General features: G+C 37.2%; 1 protein-coding gene across 21 annotated transcripts in view; it reads left to right on the top strand.

Moving 5' to 3' along the window:
* LOC123684671 (probable phospholipid-transporting ATPase IA) overlaps positions 1-18,363 on the top strand; it is a 52,855-nt gene extending 34,492 nt beyond the window's left edge. For 9 of the 21 annotated variants that reach the window (XM_045624017.1, XM_045624013.1, XM_045624016.1 and 6 more), the window contains 12 exons: positions 57-166; positions 1,127-1,348; positions 2,346-2,868; positions 3,386-3,624; positions 5,848-6,376; positions 7,378-7,655; positions 7,715-7,833; positions 9,833-9,967; positions 10,036-10,118; positions 10,179-10,280; positions 14,416-14,447; positions 17,226-18,363. In XM_045624017.1, coding sequence (XP_045479973.1) covers positions 57-166; positions 1,127-1,348; positions 2,346-2,868; positions 3,386-3,624; positions 5,848-6,376; positions 7,378-7,655; positions 7,715-7,833; positions 9,833-9,967; positions 10,036-10,118; positions 10,179-10,280; positions 14,416-14,447; positions 17,226-17,354 — 2,501 coding nt within the window. In that variant the 3' untranslated portion in view covers positions 17,355-18,363. The other 12 variants (XM_045624027.1, XM_045624024.1, XM_045624023.1 and 9 more) reach the window with 11 other exon arrangements.
* Positions 18,364-20,064: the final 1,701 nt, after the last annotated feature.

Below are 20,064 nucleotides of genomic sequence, written 5' to 3'. Positions count from 1 at the left end.
TATAATGAAAAGTTGCCCGTCGATGATGTTCAGAAAGTGCATCTGGTCTGTTGCAGGTGGTATTACACAGCTCTTCTTCTACAACCTTCTAACCTTTGTGATTCTGTTCAATAATCTGATTCCGATATCCCTTCAGGTCACTTTGGAAGTGGTCCGTTTCATTCAGGTGAGTACCCTTTTTTTTTGTTCTACGCCTCCGGTCCGGACTGGTTTCAATGAACGAGAAACTGGCTGTTTACATATGCGCTCAGGATTGTCTTAAAATGAACCTCAAGGGGGCGCATGTCTACATCACCACGGACAGCTAGACCACGCTGAGATCCCTGTAATCGTACTGCCAGGGATCTCTGTTGACCTGGGAGTACCGTAACACCATAAGGCAACTGGCCAGAGGCAATAAAGTGGCTCTTCTATGGGTACCAGGGCACTGTGGTGTTGAAGGAAACGAAAAAGCAGATTAACATGCAAACAGTGCATCAAGGTTAACACCTGTTGGACCTGAGCCTTTCTGTGGGCTAGGAAAAGACCAATATAAGGCAATGGGAGTTGAATAACAGGATAACCCACTGGACAAACACGCCTGGATTTACTCAGACCAAGAAATTCGTATTGATTTCACCTATCTACGCCAGAAAGCTCTTGTAGCTGTCACGAGCCGAGATTCGGGTGGTGGTGGGACTGCGGACGGAGCACTGTCGGTACAAACATTTGTGCCCTATAGGAAAGTCAGCAGATGAGATTTGCAGGCTCTGTGGATCAGAAGCAGAAACAGCTGAACACATGGTATGCAAGTGTCCAGAGCTGGTAGGCCTAAGAATCATTCATATGGGGAAGCCGGTCCTGGATACCCGTGAGGTAACGGCCAATGCTCCTAAGGAGGTTGTCAGTTTTATCAACGCCATTGACGACCTCCTTGGGTTTCCATGAATGAGTTGGCTAGAGAACAAAATATCTACATGGTCACAATTCTCGGAAGGCTTACTGAGCCACAACTACCCCAGTTCGAATAATAATGGTCAAGGTTTCTGCAATCCTCAACCACGCCAGTCCGGAACAGTCTAACCTAACTTTCATACCTAACCTAGAAATACAATCGTTAAACCAGTTTGGTTGTGCACATCTCTAGGCGATTTTCATCAACCAAGACCTAGAGATGTACGATCCAGAATCGGACACTCCAGCTCTGGCCAGAACCTCCAATTTGAACGAAGAACTCGGACAGGTTAAATACATTTTCTCCGACAAGACCGGCACCTTGACGAGAAACATCATGGAGTTCAAGAAATGCGCGGTCGGCACCGAGATTTACCTGATCGCCGATACTCTGGAGGATTCCACCCTCTACAAGGTGAGAAGTTGCGCCTAATTTCAAGTTTTTCTACCGGGGTTTTCACCATAATTTGACCCCCTCCTTTAACTTTGTTACTGAAAGAGATCCAAAAAAAAAAAAGTTTTCTAAAAAAGTTTCACGAAATCGACTAGTGTTTTTTAAAATGATTTCACAAAACGGAATTTATACAGGGTGGGCAACATATCGATAGCAACTTCATTTTTTCAAATGGAATACCCTGTATATTTCTCTATATTTGACTAGCTCTTTTTCCCCTGATTTCGAATATATAACATATGTGTGTCCTAGCTCTCTTATTCTGAGTACCACAGAGTTTCAAATTTTAAGAACCTCCTGGCAAGCTAAGTTATCAGTTTTCAAGTGGAATGCTGCGATAATTCAAAATGCCCAATTACAAAGTATTGTTGAAATAACTATGTATTCAATATTTTTGATAATTCATTGTTAAAAGTCAATTCGAACCACTTTCAGGTATCCAAGTTCTTAAAAACTTCACTTTTACGTTGAAAATTTGTACAGTTAAACTGTCTGCGCGAAAATTTGAAGTCACGTCTCAGTTTAGTTTTTAGTGGTGTTTCCGAATATCAAAACAGATTCTTAAAATTCCGATGTACAGGGTGTTGTTACGAGGATTCAACGATTCATAATTTTTTGTTAACCCGGACCTGGATTTTCAAGGCGGTTATTGCATGATACGTTTGGGCTATCAATTAAGAACATATTTGCTAAAAATGAAGAAAATATACCGGGTGGTTCGTTTGATATGGCCTCAGAAAACAACGGGCAGAATTCATAAAACACCCTGTAGCTCGGCTACGAAGACAGTAATACCCAATAAATGGGGTATCTCCAGAACCGCCTTGGTGCCACCTAGACACCTGTGAAGTATTTCCGTTTCCCAACGAAACACCCTGTAGTAAGTCAGGCTACAGGCGGTCATAGCCGCACTCGAGACCCCTCCCACAAACTAATCGCCACCCAATCCCCTATCTAGGACCTGCAAAAGGGCAACGCCCAATCGGAACTGATCAAAGAACTGCTGGTGATCCTGTCCGTCTGTCACACCGTCATACCGGAGACCATGAACGACGGCACCCTAGTGTACCACGCAGCCTCCCCCGACGAACGAGCCCTGGTCTACGGCGCCTCCAAGTTCGGCTACGAGTTCAAGGACAGAACGCCCGATTTCGTGGAGATCAACGCCATGGGCACGGTGGAGCGATACCAGATCCTGACGGTGCTCGAGTTCACCTCGGCCAGGAAGAGGATGTCGGTGATAGTGAAGGACCCGGCGGGAAGGATCAAGCTGTTCTGCAAGGGGGCGGACACGGTGATCTACGAGAGGCTGGACGGCAACGGCAAGGAGCACGCCGACATACTGCTGAAGCACCTGGAGCACTTCGCGACCGAAGGTCTGAGGACCTTGTGCTACGGCGTTTCGGAGCTCAAGAAGCAGGACTACGAGGAGTGGCAGGAGCTTTATCACAAGGCTTCCATATCGCTGCAGCACAGGGAAGGTGAGTAGTACAGTTCTGCAACATTCATTGTTTTCGGAAAGCGACTCTGGACCAAAAAAATTGGCTCGTTTTGTTATCTACACTGCGCAAAAGAATTAACGCACATTATGGAAATCTCAAATTTATTCTACAACTGAAGGTGTTCTCAATGATAATTATTTTTATCAGAATTATGCATGCATATGTTATCCACTTTCAACGTTTTATTTCAATACATATGTTTTTTCCCAGCAGGAATAAAAAAAGATGAGATTATCAGGTTTTGAATGTATTGGCTCCATTCTGAAATCAGTTGTTCTCGATCAATTCTAGTGATCAATAGTTTTTCTTTCGTTTGATTTTCTACACTCGATCTCTATGCAACGTGAAACACGCAATTTGACCCAAGAGGAATGTGCCCAAGCGGTAGTTTTGCGAGAAGAAGGGTGGACATACACAAGAATTGCAGAAAGTTTTGTGTATTTTGTATAATATGGTAGTAAAAGTATTTCCAGACGTTAAAAAATGTTTTCCTTAGAAAAATTGGAGGAGGCTGCCAATTTGATAGAGACAAAACTGAAACTGATCGGTGCTACGGCTATAGAAGACAAACTGCAAGATGGCGTACCCGAAACGATAGCTGCATTGCTGCAAGCCGATATAAACATCTGGGTACTGACGGGCGATAAGCAGGAAACTGCTATCAATATCGGATATTCCTGCCGTCTCCTGTCCCAGTCGATGCACCACATCATCTTGAATGAGGATAGTCTAGACGTGAGTATTCTTTCAGACGTTGAAATAAATTGCTACTTTTGGATTAAAGAGGTGTTACTTAGACGTACAACTTTGGTTCCGCCGTTTTTTTTCCGAAATTCGAGTGAAAAACTGATTATACATTCATGATTAAAAGTATTGTCTATCGCTGGCCACTTCTTTCGGGCAGTGTACGAATCCCGCATTGGTCATCTTATGAATTGATCAAATTTTTTACTTCTTTATAAGACCGGAAGTGCTGGTCAGCCAGGCCGTGTGCCATTGATAGAAACAAGTCCGAGCAACGTCTGGAGAACACGGCAGGTGGTGTAGGACTTCACATTTCAACGTTTCCAAGTATGTCTTGACCACTTTCGCAACATGGGGTCGAGCATTGTCATGCTGTAAAATCATGTCTTTCGTTGTATTGCGGACGTTTGTTTTCAATGCTCGGCTCAAACGCATTAATTGCGTTCAATAACGATCGCCTGTGATTGTTTCAGTCGGTTTTAATAACTCATAATACACTACGCCGGGCTGATCCCACCAAATACTGAACATGACCTTGGAACCGTGAATATTCGGTTTTTCCGTCGATGTGAAAGCATAGCCGGGCCGCAAGATTTTCTGTATCGAAACCATTTTTCGTCTTCATTCACAATGCGATGCAAACGCCGTTCAACATCTCTCAGCTTCAACTCGTACGGCACCCAATATCCTTGTTTCTGAATCATTTCCATGACTTTCAGGCGTTTTGGAGTGGCTTGTTGCGTTACTCCCAATGATCCTTACAATTCTTTTTGCTTTTTACACGAGTCTTGATCAAGTAATGCCTTCAATTCTGCATCTTCGAAAACCGTCTTACTTCCACCGCCATGCTGGTCTTCGACGTCGAAATCACCGTTCTTGATGCGTTGAAACCACTCTTGGCACGTTCTTTCACTAATAACGGCCTCACCATAGGTATATTAGATCATTCGATGAGCGTCAGCCGAAGATTTCTTCATATTAAAGCAGAAAATTAAAACTCCCGCAAATGAATTCGGCTCGTAAGCTAAGATTTAATCGGGAATAATTTTATGATGCAGACTCAAATCAACTAATATTTCGATGATGTTATGTTTACAAATACCTAAGCTTATTGTATGACATCTACGATCTATTTATTTCGTCTACAACTTACCGCTACAGCCTATCTATTGCAAAATGACGGAAGCAAAGTTGTATACCTAATAAAGGGGTTTTTTTTTAGAGCTATAGAACTTTAAATTGCAATAAAACAACGATGGATTATTCGATTGACATGAATTTTATTTATCCGCAAGATAATCTTGTGACATTACATTTTAAATAAGATTTCTAGCATATGACCGCCACGTCTGGCTCGGATGTAGTCCAATCTGGACGTCCAATTTTCGATGACTTTTTCCAACATTTGTGGCCGTATATCGGCAATAAAACGGCGAATGTTCTCTTCCAAATGGTCAAGGATTTGTGGCTTATCCGCATAGACCAATGACTATACATAGTCCCACAGAAAGTAGTCTAGCGGTGTTAAATCACAAGATCTTGGAGGCCTATTCACAGGTCCAAAACGTGAAATTAGGCGGTCACCAAACGTGCCTTTCAATAAATCGATTGTGGCACGAGCTGTGTGACATGTTGCGCCGTCTTGTTGGAACCACAGCTCCTGGACATCATGGTTGTTCAATTCAGGAATGAAGAAATTAGTAATCATGGCTCTATACCGATCACCATTGACTGTAACGTTCTGGCCATCATCGTTTTTGAAGAAGTACGGACCAATGATTCCACCAGTCCATAAAGCGCACCAAACAGTCAGTTTTTCTGGATTTAACGGTGTTTCGACATACACTTGAGGATTAGCTTCACTCCAAATGCGGCAGTTTTGTTTGTTGACGTAGCCATTCAACCAGAAGTGCGCTTCATCGCATCGATTTTGTCGGCGATAAAATGGACGTAGTGCGCGATACGTATTTCGCACAGAACCATTATTTTCGAAATAAAATTGCACTGTTTGCAAGCGTTGTTCAGGCGTGAGTCTATTCATGATGAATTGCCAAACCAAACTGAGAATAAATTACTCGACAGCTGTTAAATCGGTCGCCATCTTGAACAGTAATGCCAACTCAAAGTTATATACCTCGAAAAAAAAACACCTATTACATATTGAACCTACAGACTTTAACACTTCATTATATTGATATTGGCTATTGCTTTTAGACAACCAGAGAGGCCATCCTGAAGCACTTGATGGACCTGGGGGACCCGATAGGCAAACACCAAGAGACTGCCCTTATAGTCGACGGAAAGACCTTGAAGTACGCCCTGAGCTGTGAACTGCGCAACGACTTCCTGAAACTGTGCATCAACTGCAAAGTGGTGATCTGCTGCAGGGTGTCGCCCATGCAGAAGGCCGAGGTGGTGGAGTACGTCACCAAGTACACCAACACGGTGACCTTGGCGATAGGGGATGGCGCCAACGACGTCGCCATGATCCAGAAGGCGCACGTGGGCGTCGGTATCTCGGGCATGGAAGGATTGCAGGCTGCCTGCGCGTCGGACTACAGCATAGCGCAGTTCCGATTCCTGCTGAGACTACTGCTGGTCCACGGTTCCTGGAACTACTCGAGGATGTGCAAACTGATCCTGTACAGTTTCTACAAGAACATCTGTTTGTACGTGATCGAACTGTGGTACGCCATCTATTCCGGCTGGTCGGGTCAGATACTGTTCGAGCAGTGGTCCATAGGTAACCTAAGATATCAATTATTTTAACCTCTAACCCTAACAAACCTCTTATGGCGGATTTATGCACCAGTCCTAAGAACTAAGACCTGAGAATTGAACGCTAACAAATCAATGAGGGCGTTTATGCACGTTTCCTAAGAACTAACACTAGCAGGCCAACTGTTAACTAAGAACTAAGGGCTCAAGTAAAATATAGAAGTGCACGTGCGCCGCATAGAATTTCAATATTAACGAGAACCAGTTTCTATCATTTTATGTTCTTTATTCGTGTTTATCGATGAAAAGTATTAGGTGTATCTGAAAAAATTAAATTAAATTTTTCACAATCAATATCAATGTCAAACATCAAAGTATAGAAAGTAGTTCGAGCACGTGCGCATGCCTTAACTAAGAACTAACAAGAGAGTGCATAAACGCCACTGAATTCTTAGGTTTAGTTCTTAGTTCATAGTTCTTAAGTCCTCAGTTCTTAGGTACGGTGCATAAATCCACCATTAAAAAATTTTCGATTTTTTTTCGACACAGTATCATTCGTCTCCATTAGAGCTACATTCTCAAATTGTTTCGAAATACCCAGAGTATGCCAAAAATGTGTGAATGGTCTAGCATATGTTTTTACTTATGAAACACCTTTTTTTTTATTGAATTTTCAGATTGCATGGATGAATGAACCCAAGTTTGTACAAAGTTTCATATGGTTGAAACTTACCGTTTTTGAGATATTTAGATTTTTTTATGAATTGAAGGTGAATACTAAAAGAACTGGGATAATAAAATTTGCTACCTATTGAAAAATAAAATTCCAACACTCATGCATTCCAAAACTCGCTCCTTCGTCGCTCGTTTTCGAATTTCGCATTTTCGCATTCGTGTTGGAATGGGAGCCCATTCTGCAACTTGTTTTAGAATATACTATTTTGAATATGAAATTGCTTTAACTTTCTGTAACATTGTTAATACTAACAATGAATAACAAATACTCTTTTGAATTTCTACCTTCAGGTATGTACAATGTGTTATTCACCGCGCTGCCACCCCTGGCCATGGGTCTGTTCGACAAACCCTGCAATGACGACAAGATGCTGCTGTACCCCAAACTGTACAGGCCTTCGCAGCTTGGCCAATTGTTCAACGTCAGAGTCTTCTGGGTTTGGGTTTTCAACGGTCTGGCGCACTCCGCCCTGCTGTTCTGGATCACGATGTTCATATGTAGCCAGGACATCCTGTGGATGAACGGAAAGGATGGTGGATATCTTGTGTTCGGAAATTTCGTGTATACGGTGAGTTCTTTGTGGCATGTTACTCTCGGTTCTTTCTTAAGATTGGTTTTTGGTTTCAGTTTGTGATAATTACTGTGTGTTTGAAAGCCAGTCTTGTGATCAACGCTTGGACGTGGTTAACCCATGCTGCCATCTGGGGCTCGATTGTCCTATGGTTCACGTTCATTATTATATACAGGTATATAAAGCTTATATCGGGTGTCCCAAATTCCCCCAAATTAATTAATAAAGAATACATTCCTTTTACTGTGGTTCTACCATAAGAGATTATTATTCTTATCTCTACCTTCCATGCTATTAGGCCAATTGAAAAGTCCCCGGTCTGATGCACAGATGGCGGTGCTAGTATTAAATCCATATAATTTTTAGATAGTGCCAACCTTCAAACGATACGTGTCAAAATTTGACAGAAGTCCGACCATTAGTTTGTGGGATATTGCGATGTGAGAGTAGTAGTCCGGGAGCCAGTAACAGATATACATGAGTTACATGACCAATTTCCTCTCAAACGGTAATTAGTAGAATGCATCAGGTAATAGTAATAAAAAGCCTCGTGAACGTCAGCTGCGACTCTGCCGGGGGGGAGAGCGGCGGCAGCCCCCCAAACACGAAAAAAAAATAAATAAATTCAGTCATTGCCTCCCAACTGAAAATTTGTCAAATTGTAGCTAACCCAATATCTAGACGAAAAAATACAATCAGCTGGCTATAGCATGGTGGATTATACTTCAGCTGGTGCCTCAAACATGGAAAAAAAAAATTTTCAATGACAGCTCTGACAGCGACTCTGATAATGAATCAGAGAGTGCCACACTCGCGAGAAAAGGACTTTCTCCACATGTTGCACAATAATATTTAGTTACTTCCACTCTCTGATTCAGTATCAGAGTCGCTGTCAGAGCTGTCATTGAAAATATAATTTTTTTTTCATGTTTGAGGCACCAGCTGACGTATAATCCACCATGCTATAGCCAGCTGATTGTATTTTTTCGTCTAGATATTGGGTTAGCTACAATTTGACAAATTTTCAGTTGGGAGGAAATGTCTGAATGTTTTTTTTTCTTCGTGTTTGGGGGGCTGCCGCCGCTCTCCCCCCCAACCGAGTCGTAGCTGACGTTCACGAGGCTTTTTATTACTATTATCTGATGCATCTCACCAAGTATCTCTCGAGAGGAAATTATCAACCAAATTTGCACCTGGCTCCCGGACTATAGCTACATTTGTCATTTGAAAAAATGTGGAAAAAAAAGAACTTCCTGTGCTGATAAAATATTGCTTTTTGAAGGGAAAAAATACAGTTGTAGCAAAATCTTGGCTTGATGAAGAGTTTCCGGGGTCTGCACCAGGAAAATCAACCATCATTGATTGGTATGCTAAGTTTGAACGTGGTAAAATGAGCACCGAAGACGGCGAATCTAGTGGACGCCCAAAAGAGGTTGTCACCGAAAATAAAGTTCACAAAATAATTTTGAATGATCGTAAAGTGAAGTTGATCGAGATAGCAGAGTGAGTTATTTCACAATGTTCAATATTCACGAATATTTGTACATGACAAAGCTGTGTGCAAAATGGGTACTGCTCGAGCTCACAACCGATCAAAAGCAACAACGTATTAATGATTCTGAGCAGTGTTTGAAGCTGTTTGAGTGCAATAAACCTGAATTTTTGCGTCGATATGTGACGATGGATGAAACATGGCTCCATCATTTCACTCCAGAATCCTATCGACAGTCAGCTGAGTGGACTACACGATGAACCGAATCAAAGCGAGGAAAACACAACAGTCAGCTGGCAAGGTTATGGCATCAGTATTCTAAGATGCGCAAGGTATAATATTCATTGATTACCTCCAAAAGGGCCAGACCATCAACAACGATTATTAAATAGCGTTATTGGATCGTTTAAAGGATTAAATCGTTGAAAAACGGCCCCATTTGAAGATAAAAAGGTGATGTTTCATCAAGACAATGCGCCGTGTAACAAATCAATGTAAACAATGGCAAAATGCATGAATTGGGCTTCGAATTGCTTCTGCATCCACCTTATTCGCCAGATCTGATCCCCAGCGACTTTTTCCTGTTTTTTACTATGGTAGACCGGGGACTTTTCAATTGGCCTGTTACTGAATCTCCAAACTGTGATATTTTTGAACTAGAGACTGATCGTTTTCTTTTTAGCCATTTTTGGCCACTGTTACCGGTAGGATGCGTTATGACCGGCATGTATCTGATGATGTTCTCTAGCGCCACATTTTGGTTGTCCCTATTCTTGGTTCCAACGGCTACCATGTTGCCTGACTTCTTGGTCAAAATGTAAGTATTTCCGGCGTTCCTAATGTATGATTTTCAAGCTTACCCATTTATCGTTTTGGACTTTCCAGGAACGTTGCAACCTTCCGTACCTTCCAGAAATATCCCAGATTGTTCCTTCCTGTTTTAAGCGAAACACACTCGTTCATCCTGTGTAAATAGATTTTTATAACGAAAAATAATTCACGTTTTTAATGAATTGTTTTTTTTTTAGTATCGATAACACCATATTTAAGTCCTTTACCGATAAGGTCAGAGAGACGGATATTCGACATTCCGAGCATTCAGCATTCAGTCGAACAGATCCCAAAGGATCGTAAGTAATTTTAGATTTTAGATTCATAATCTTTGAAGTTTCTTCGCGATGAGTTTTTGAGATTATTTGCTCATTCATTTTTGAGATCATCCACAAGATTCATATTTGTTTTTTTAAGGATGAATGCAAGTTGAATGAAGATACATTTTTGTCCTTCAAGGATAACATATCAAAATAATATTGAATTTTCATTATGAATAAATGAAAAGTTGAAATACTCTCAAAAGCCTATCTTTCTCAAGGTTCAACGTTATGCCATACCTTTAATTAAAAAGCCTTCGGATGATCCATGTTATTGAATATTTATTGGTAACACCAAATAGGCTATTCGACAGATGTTGCAAATCCTTCTAAATTATTCAGTGGTATATGTTGAGTGAAAAAGTAGATATACACTGCTCAACAATTGATAGGGATCACTTACTTGTTCTAAATTTATTTCTGAAATATTCGCTCCAAGATTATAAATTTAGTCAGATATCAGAGTATTTTCAGTTGATAATATGGTTCACTTGAGAAAAGAATGAAAAAATGGAAAGTTGGAGAGAAAAAAAGACTTCATTAGGAACACTCAAAATTCTGTGTTTGAATAACATAAAAATTTTATGATGAAACCACAAGAAGGCTGAAGTTTCGGTTAAGCTAGTACCTAGTTGGTCCCCCACGGACTCATTCTACCAAGCATTCTACCCTACGAGGCATACTTTCGATCAAACGATTTATAAAATTTTGGGGCAAATTCGTCCAAATATCCCGTAAAGCGTTAGAAGGGTCCTCCAGGTCATTGATCGGTTGTTCTAAGGTTGCAAATTGTCTAGACATCTCAGACCAGACATGTTCGATGCAATTCATGTCTGGAGAGCGAGCTGGTCAGTCCATCCTATCAATAGCATGAGTTTCTAGCGCTTCATTAAGCAGACGACTACGGTGTGGACGGGCATTATCGTCAATTAAAATGAAATTCTCGCCCACGGCAGCCGCAAACGGAACAATTATGGGTTCAATAATCATATCGTGATATCTCTAGCTGGTCATGGTGGTGTTCTGCAGAACAACCAACTCTGTGCGTTGGTTCAAACAAATGCCTCTCCATACACATATAGAACCTCCGCCAAAAGCTGTTGTGGGTACCATAAACTGTTCTGCATACCTTCGACCTCTTTCCCTCCAAGCAAGAATACGTCCATCGGAGTTGACCAAACGAAATCTAGACTCATCCGTAAATAAACATCGGCTCCAATCATCACTGGTATTCGTGTCCTGACTTTAAATATTCAACTATGTTACGCCCCATATTTTCAATGTCGTTCTGTTTCCAGCCTTGAAAAAGACCAGAAATAAAGGTCGAAACGTCGGCATCCCATTAAGGATTTTTATTTCCCCTGTCCTCTTTGCCACTACATAGTTGAATATATCGGCTCCAATCTTCAAGTATCCAATTGCGGTGCTCCTCAGCCCATTGCCGTCGATGAACCCGGTGTTCCCTATTCAAAATGTTGTACCCTCCTACGTGCTCTCAAACCACGAACATGTAGTCGTCGTCTTACAGTCTGGTTCGAAATTAGAACTCCTGTTGCAACTCTCAGTGATCTATTGAGCCGCGACGCGACAAATGAAGAGAAGTTCATAAGTGATCCCTAGCAATTGTTGATCAGTGTAGTTGAAAAGTAGATTTTTTTGATTCACATACATATTTCGCAAAAAAAATCAATCTGATTTAAGGTCAGAAAATAAAGTTATTATTATTATTAGAATTCAAAGAGGCTGTTAAAAGACAATTTTACGCGATGTGGGTTCAGTGACGTCACTTGGAAGTATAAACAATTGAATATCTAATTCGAAGTCGTTTTCATTGTTGTTCATTAATAATATTGCATTGTAAAAATTATAATTCAATGTTGTTTTGAATGCTCTAAGTTTTCAATAACCGTTCTATAGTAAAAAATGTATCAGACACAAAAAGCATATTTACTTCAAATTTCTTAAAGTGTCAAATAGCCTATTTCTTTATTTAAATTAATTTATATATTTATTTCTACAAATCGAATCATACCTAATTTGTTCCTGTAGATAAGACTTTTGAGTAATTTCCACATGAACAAAAGTAAATTCGGAAGCTTCGTGATATTACTTGTTACCAACAAAAAACAATATCAGGCTGTAATGAGAACGTTGAATTTTGTAATGCTTGAATAGAGGTCACAAAGAGTTTACACACGAACAATTTCACTTTCATGTTTAGTTTTGAAATGATCTGAAAACTTTATTAGTTGATACTGAAATGATGTTCACTGAATGTTCTTCAGATTATATCACCTTAATTGTTCAGGTAGCCCCTTTCAATTTTTGACAACAAAATTAACGTAGTTTGTGATCTCTTCTTCCTACATTCATCTTAAAAACTCTTCTAACTTTAGTTCTCAAGTATCTGTTTTATGTTGCATGTGCTTTTTGCTTATCTGAAAAAAACATGTGATAAATTTAATGTGTTTGTGATAAAATGGTTATTAAGTAATGAACTAACTAATATTTGAAAAAAAAATAATAGAATACAGTATGTGTCGTGTTTAATCTTATCTTTAACCCTTGGATTGATTCAGTAGATACAATATTTGAAAGCCGTATAAATATGCAATTAACAATTTTTGAAACAATTTTCAGCTGTTGAAATCTCATATCTATAGATTTTTTTAAATAGGTCGATTTTGTTATTTCACAGATCTAAAAACTTATTAGTTGATGTTGGTGATGATTTGGTGAAAATTGTATCTAACTGTATTCGATCTGATAAAAACACGGTGGACTCAAGGAAGAATTTATAACTATATCCCTAGTGTGGTACACAGCATTGTTGAAAGCATGCTATACCTAGTGTTTGTGCTGACTTTAGAGCTGCATTGGTTCTTAGGCGGTTTTTGGTTTGATGGTGTGTCCTAGTTAGATGGGAGTGGTGTTCTTTCTAACAATCATACTAGATTTGCAATGCATTATATTTCCTAACAGTACTGTAATTGGACTCCGGTGGCAAAGCACTGTAACTCCAAGCTAATCCAACGCACATGGTAAAATGGAAACAGGAACATTAGCAGATTCCGTTGGAACTTTAATCATGGTTCTCTTCTTGGTCTGTGTTTCTTGTAGATAGAAAACTCTGTTATGAAAGCGCAAAGTGATATTTTTGTAAAGAATATACCTAGTTATTACTTGTTAATTCAGCATTTTAAGAGACCTACGCAAAGAGGATAGATATTGACAGATAAATTTATAAACTTAACATTATTTATTTTCATTTCATTTCGGTTATTAATTCCTCTTCAAGTTATGAATTATTCTCTTTTAGTTATCCTTCTTTTTAAAATGAATTTACATTCCTTTAGGTGTAGGTCATTGTAGAACATTTCTATTTTTTCAATTCTTTTGTATTTATATTTGAAGTGTAATCTTCAAACTTCTTATAATAGACTATTTGACATAATGCTTCAAATCCTCTCAAATTGTTGCGTGATGTTTATTCAGCACATAAAAAGTTGATATTTTCCATTCACATAAAATTTCACAATGAAAAAAGTAAAATTTGAAAAGACCGCTAAAGTGTAATTTAAGCAACATGGCATCAGTCACGTTAGTTGGAAGTAAGAATAATCAAGGGCTTTATGAAAAATGAATCTGTTCGAATGAAAATAATCAACATGATTTATTATAGAAATAGTCGAAATTTTCATTATAACATTAAACGCAAAGGAACAAAAATGCAAATTACACACATGTCAAATAGCCTGTTAGTAGCAACTACTGTTGTTTTCCTGTATCTGTTATAAATTTTATACTTCTCTTTTCGCACAAAGTTATCACAAATAAATTATCTCTTTGACCAGATCTGTATCTAATACTTCTATTTATTCAATTAGAGGCTTAGATTTTAATTACTTGATTCATTCAAATTAGTTCTGAAGGTGTGTGGTTTATCATTTCTCATGCTTTTTCTTTAGTTGGACTATATTGTGGGTTTCAAGTTTTTTCGATAATATTGTTATTCGGTGGAAAAAAATATGTTTTGTTATGACCCAATGGTTATTGATCCACTTAGAGCGTTAAATGTTTTTATGTTGTATTAATGTGTTGTTTGTTTTGCAAGAACAATGCATGCGTTGGAGCAAATTGCAACATGTAAGTATACGAATTATCCATTTCGTGTGCATCTTGGCCGTGTTTCCTGTTTATAATAAATGTAGTAGTGCTTCTTATGTCCGTTTTCACGTTACCCAAACGCATGGCAGTGTCTCATCCCCAAGCACCTTGTTCAGGATTAAAACGACTGATTTTTTTTCTGAATAACATGAACAAGCTGTATATAGGCTAGACAGAGAGAGATAGTGATGTTTACAGACTTACGGAGACTGCCCGTCTGTTGAGGAATGTGCTGACCAGGAAATCTGTTAGATCCGACAATATCGACCTGGAACTTAGCCGTGAGTATGGGATATCCACGTTGTTACAAGACCTTAGTAGGCCATGTCGCAATTAACATCACGCCAAGTTTTTTTGTGGAGAAAAAATAGTCTCACAAGAGGCATGGCTCAGATTTTGCCCAATAAGGAATTTAAACAGGATATTTCGATACTCAAATTGTTCTGAAATTTTAAAATCTCTAGGACGTCACGTTCAAGGGTTTATTTTGGATTCATCATCTGTGAGTCGAACCCAATCGTTTAAGATCTTTATCAGCTCAAAATTCAAAAATTACAGACATTTGGTGAGCTGTTCATACGCTCATATTTAAACTCAACAAGATCATTTAAAAAAGACAAACGAACCTACTGAATGATACAAATACATTCTTCATAGTTGTCCCCATTCTGGTGTCGTATACAGATTGTTCTCTTTGATACAAAACTAACTAGAAGAAGCTTGATTCCATGAGGTTAGGGTCTAACTTTGTAGAAGTGAATTGTGATCATCCGTAGTCTGTTCTACCGAAGCTTTAATACTAACTTTCTCAAGCATTTTACCATAGTTCGAAACATGGCATACTAAGATCTACGATCAAACGGTAAAAAATCATTATCACTAATCATAGTGCTTACTTACACAAGGGCACTTGTTTGGAAGAATGAACACAACACGCTTTAAGCAATAAAGGCTAATAAGAAACACGCAAGAGGCTTCTTCGCAGTTGAAATGTTAATCGTTCAATGAAATGTATATACATCGAATTCCTTTAAAATCATGTGTTAATTAAATTTATTGAAGTAGTTGGTATATAATAATAAACTATTATATAACGTTATTGAAGTTTAAAAATACAAATATAACTTTCAAAGTTTTTTTTCTGAAAATTCGTCAATAAGATGTAGTTTCTCTTATGTATCATAATTTTGTAGTAGTAACTAACATTATTAGGGTATCTTTTATTATTCACTGGTTAGAATAACAGAATTTTTACTAATAAGTGCATTTTTTAACTCTATTTAGTTTATTTTCAATTTAGATCATCTCTAACCTTTCTAAAATCAAAAAAGGATCAGGTAGAAATAATTATAGATTTTTTTATAAACTTATTAGCAATCAAAGTACATTGTATTCTATAAACTATTAGTTGGCAAAGGACTTCAATACACCCCATTTATTGTGTTGAGGACTGGTTCAATGAGAAGACCTCTTTATCATCATCTGCCTGGTCATGCGAGATTCACAAATATTGTTAATTTATAGGAAAGATTGTATTGAGATCTGATTGAATAAATTAAATTAAGAACCTAATAATATTGCTCCAAAAGTGGCTGGATGAGAGATTTGTTTGTGATTCCAGCCAGTTATATCCTCACATTGTTTTTTTTTCTCGTCTTCAGCATAAAGCATATTCAGATCATCATACAGTGTCAAGACGAAAAAATTTTTTGAACGAGCTCTTTGAATGATACTTTTTTTTTTATTTGCTGGCGTATCTCCATTGTTCAAAGCCATAATCCCCTATGGATTTGATAACTGTTCTGTATATAAAGGTTTTTTTTCCCAGATCTTTCATCTTTTTCTTTTCTTTTAACAGCTATTGAGATCGAAAAATTGAAGCAATCATTTTGGGGTCTTTCTTCCATGGTAGTTAGTTGAGAAGCTGTTTGGAGTGTAGAAATGAAATGATTTGTAGCCTATCCAAGTTCTTCGGTATTCTGACAGACACTTCAATCTTATAATTTCAATAATTAACTTGGTGAAATATAAGTTATTGTACTATTTTTTTGTTTCCTCTTGATGGTTCAATTTCAACAATCATGAAGTAATAATGTCTATGTTTATGTCTATGTCTATGTTTTGTGCAGACCCTAGATCAACAAAACATGTTAAGAGGTTCTTTAGTTATCCTACTTTTAACTTTTATGATGATTCCAGCTTGTTGACTTTTATCCATAAGTTGTTTTTTGATATCTTTTTTACCTATTATGTGATAAAGCTTTTTCAGAATGATTCCATACTCTTTTCTTTTTCTGGTGGTAAAATTTCAACTACATTGTTTGTTTCAAGACCCTTTAGGTTCTGTGACTAAAATCAATGTTTTTCAAGGTTTCACAATTTGCCAAGGATTTTCTATTATTGGTTCTCTCTCTTCATCACTAGATAATAAAATAATTTTTTGAAAATGTTCATTTCTTGTTTCTCTGTTGTCCATTGGTTTATAATTGTTATCAAAGATAAATATGTTGTCCAGTCGTCATTTGATTTGATTATGAAATCCGCAGACTTCCTCAAGACTCTAGAGGACCCGACATAATTCTGAAATCAACTGATCTTATATTTTGATTTTGTTACGAATACTCAGACTGAAATTGAATTTAATGATTTGCACTTTTTCCACTAAATATTTCATCAGAGCAGATGTGAACACGTCTACTTCTTGATGCTTACTTTGATGCTTATAGATGTAATAATAATAGTGACTTCTGTTATTAGATGGTTTCGCATTCTCTCAAGAAGAAGGTGGTGCTGTATCCCAAGCAGAAGTTATCAGAGCTTACAACACAACAACGCCGAAACCAGAAGAAACCTGAAGATGGCATGAGAGGTAAATTTTGGTTTTGAAAATAGTTTTAATTTCATCAATACTATTGTTTCTACTTGTATAATTAATCGATTTGTTTTTTTTTAAATTAATGTTGGCTTATCATATAAGACAAAACTGTTGAATAATTAAGTGATCAATTTTTTATTGAATGTAACAAAAAAGGAGCATCCTTTTTTAATCAATGTTAGTCAATGCATATTATGTGAAGTTATTTTTATTTTTGAAATATATTTACATTTCAGATGATTATTATCTGAAAGAATATCTGCTAGAGCGAAAAATTTTCCTATTGAATAAATTTATTCATTTATGCATAAAACAGCCAATATATTTATATACTAATGAATGTTATTACTAAAGAGAAGAAATATTGGGAGTTAATTTTTGGGTTTTTAATAAATATACATTTAATTTGATGTGATAAATATTCCACATAACACAAATTGTTCTTGAAAGATTACTCTTAATGTATTTTCAAAGTGACTAGAGTATTATTCAATATTAAATCTTTGATTTAAATCCAATTCAATACAGAATATCCTCTTGAAATCAAAGAGGTATAATGACATAGCTTGGATATATCTGCAAAAATCAAATAATATCGATAGCTATCAAATTCACATTAAATTTTACATAGATTAGAATGACTTCATATATTTTTTCGCAATCAAGAACTATTATCTACAGTACTAGATCTCACATCAAATCATTCTTATAGTACTTAACATTACATAATTCATTTCCAAACTTGTAGAACTTTCTATATCCTGTGATCATATTGTAAAGATGTGTGTCAAAACTTATATGTAATGAAAAGATGTTGAACACTTGTTAACGTGCCTTTTCCTGGTAAACTGATATTTCAATTACAGTCATTCGAAAACCAAAGTTCATCTTTGATATTTGTTCATTATTTCTATAGTAGAGCAGAAATAGAAATATGTGGTCAAGTATAAGGTTTATTGTTTCAAATCTATTTTTTTAAGAGGGCATTTTGTAACTTGTGAAATAGATCATTGAGCATTATTCATGATTTTTATTAGGAAGTTGAATTTTCCTTGAAGATATGCTGAATATATATTTGTTGCTAATTCTCACGAAATTGATCATATCGTCTTATTGAAAAGCTCAAAATCTTCAATAGTATATTCAAAAGTATTTTATTCCAACTCCTTGAGGATGGTTGGTATGTTTCTCTAATTCTGTGGTTATTCCGTTCATTCTTTCACATCTTGTAGAACAAAATCGTGCGAGAATATATCAGAAACGCACAGTTTTCATGGTTATATTTCATTATTATATGTTGGTTCTCCGAACTTTCCGCCACGGCTCTATCTGTCAATTCATCAATTTGCATTAAAAAAATCAGTTCTGCCAACCAACATTTTTCAATGCAAAAATCACAAAATGATATTTATGGAAATATTTCATCAATTTCAATAAAAATGCAATGAATTAGAGAAAATAATGTATAATACTCGTACAGAAGGCTCATTCTACCACTCGTTCATTCCAAAACTCGCCACTTCGTGGCTCGTTTTTGAATTTTGAACTCGTGGAAGAATATCAATGCCTTCTGCACTTGAATTATAAATAACTATTTCATTATAATCTACCATCTTGTTTTTTATTTATGTAGCTAATAGATATATGTCTAATAGACTTATTAAAAGTAGAACAACAACAAAAAAGTATCGATCATGTTTCAAAATCTTATCAGTGTAAATTGTAGAAGCGATATAAGTTGAAGCAATCAAAACGAAGTTTTAGCAAATATGCACACTCTAGCGGTACAAATCGGAAACTCTAACTTGCATGTGCTGCCAACTAGCGACAAATTACTGAACGCTCGAATGCGGGTGTGCTGTCCTCTTTTTTTTTAAGTTTTTGTTTTCACGAATCTGCTGAAGAAATAATGAATTTTTCAGACTTCCCCCGTAACCAGATGGCAGCACGTGCATGCCCAAAAGTTTAAGCTTTTCTCGTTAGTTGGCAGCACCTGCGTTCTTCGGGTGGCATTAAAAATTTTAAAACTTTGCGTAATATTATTCCAATACTTCTAGAAGTAAGCCATAAGAAATTATTGAAATGATTTATTCCTTAGATGGACTTAGCATACCTGATCATTGGCATATGGAACAATTTGAAAAAATATATCTTCATTAAATGGTCTAGTGCTCATTAATTATTGACTTATTAGAAAAGTGAAAATATCTGTTTATATTCGTGAATGTTCTTTCAATATGACATGAAAAATGACTGATTCAGTAACAGAGTCGCTGTCAGAGCTGTCATTGAAAATATAATTTTTTTTTCATGTTTGAGGCACCAGCTGACGTATAATCCACCATGCTATAGCCAGCTGATTGAATTTTTTCGTCTAGATATTGGGTTAGCTACAATTTGACAAATTTTCAGTTGGGAGGAAATGACTGAATGTATTTTTTTTTCTTCGTGTTTGGGGGGCTGCCGCCGCACTCCCCCCCAACCGAGTCGTAGCTGACGTTCACGAGGCTTTTTATTACTATTATCTGATGCATCTCACCAAGTATCTCTCGAGAGGAAATAATCAACCAAATTTGCTCCTGGCTCCTGGACTAGTCAGTCAGATGGTTGTATATTCGTAGATTTTCACCGCTAGTAAAGAGATACAACCTGCAGTATATTTTTCGAATATATTTTTCAACATTTTGCCCTTCCCAATTGGCAATAGGAAAAAAAAAAGAA

The sequence above is a fragment of the Harmonia axyridis genome, chromosome 7 (genome assembly GCF_914767665.1).
Source record: "Harmonia axyridis chromosome 7, icHarAxyr1.1, whole genome shotgun sequence".
NCBI classification, from domain to species: Eukaryota; Metazoa; Arthropoda; class Insecta; order Coleoptera; family Coccinellidae; genus Harmonia; species Harmonia axyridis.
Note: the sequence above shows the minus strand (reverse complement) of the source record. Positions and strands in the feature narration are given on the sequence as shown.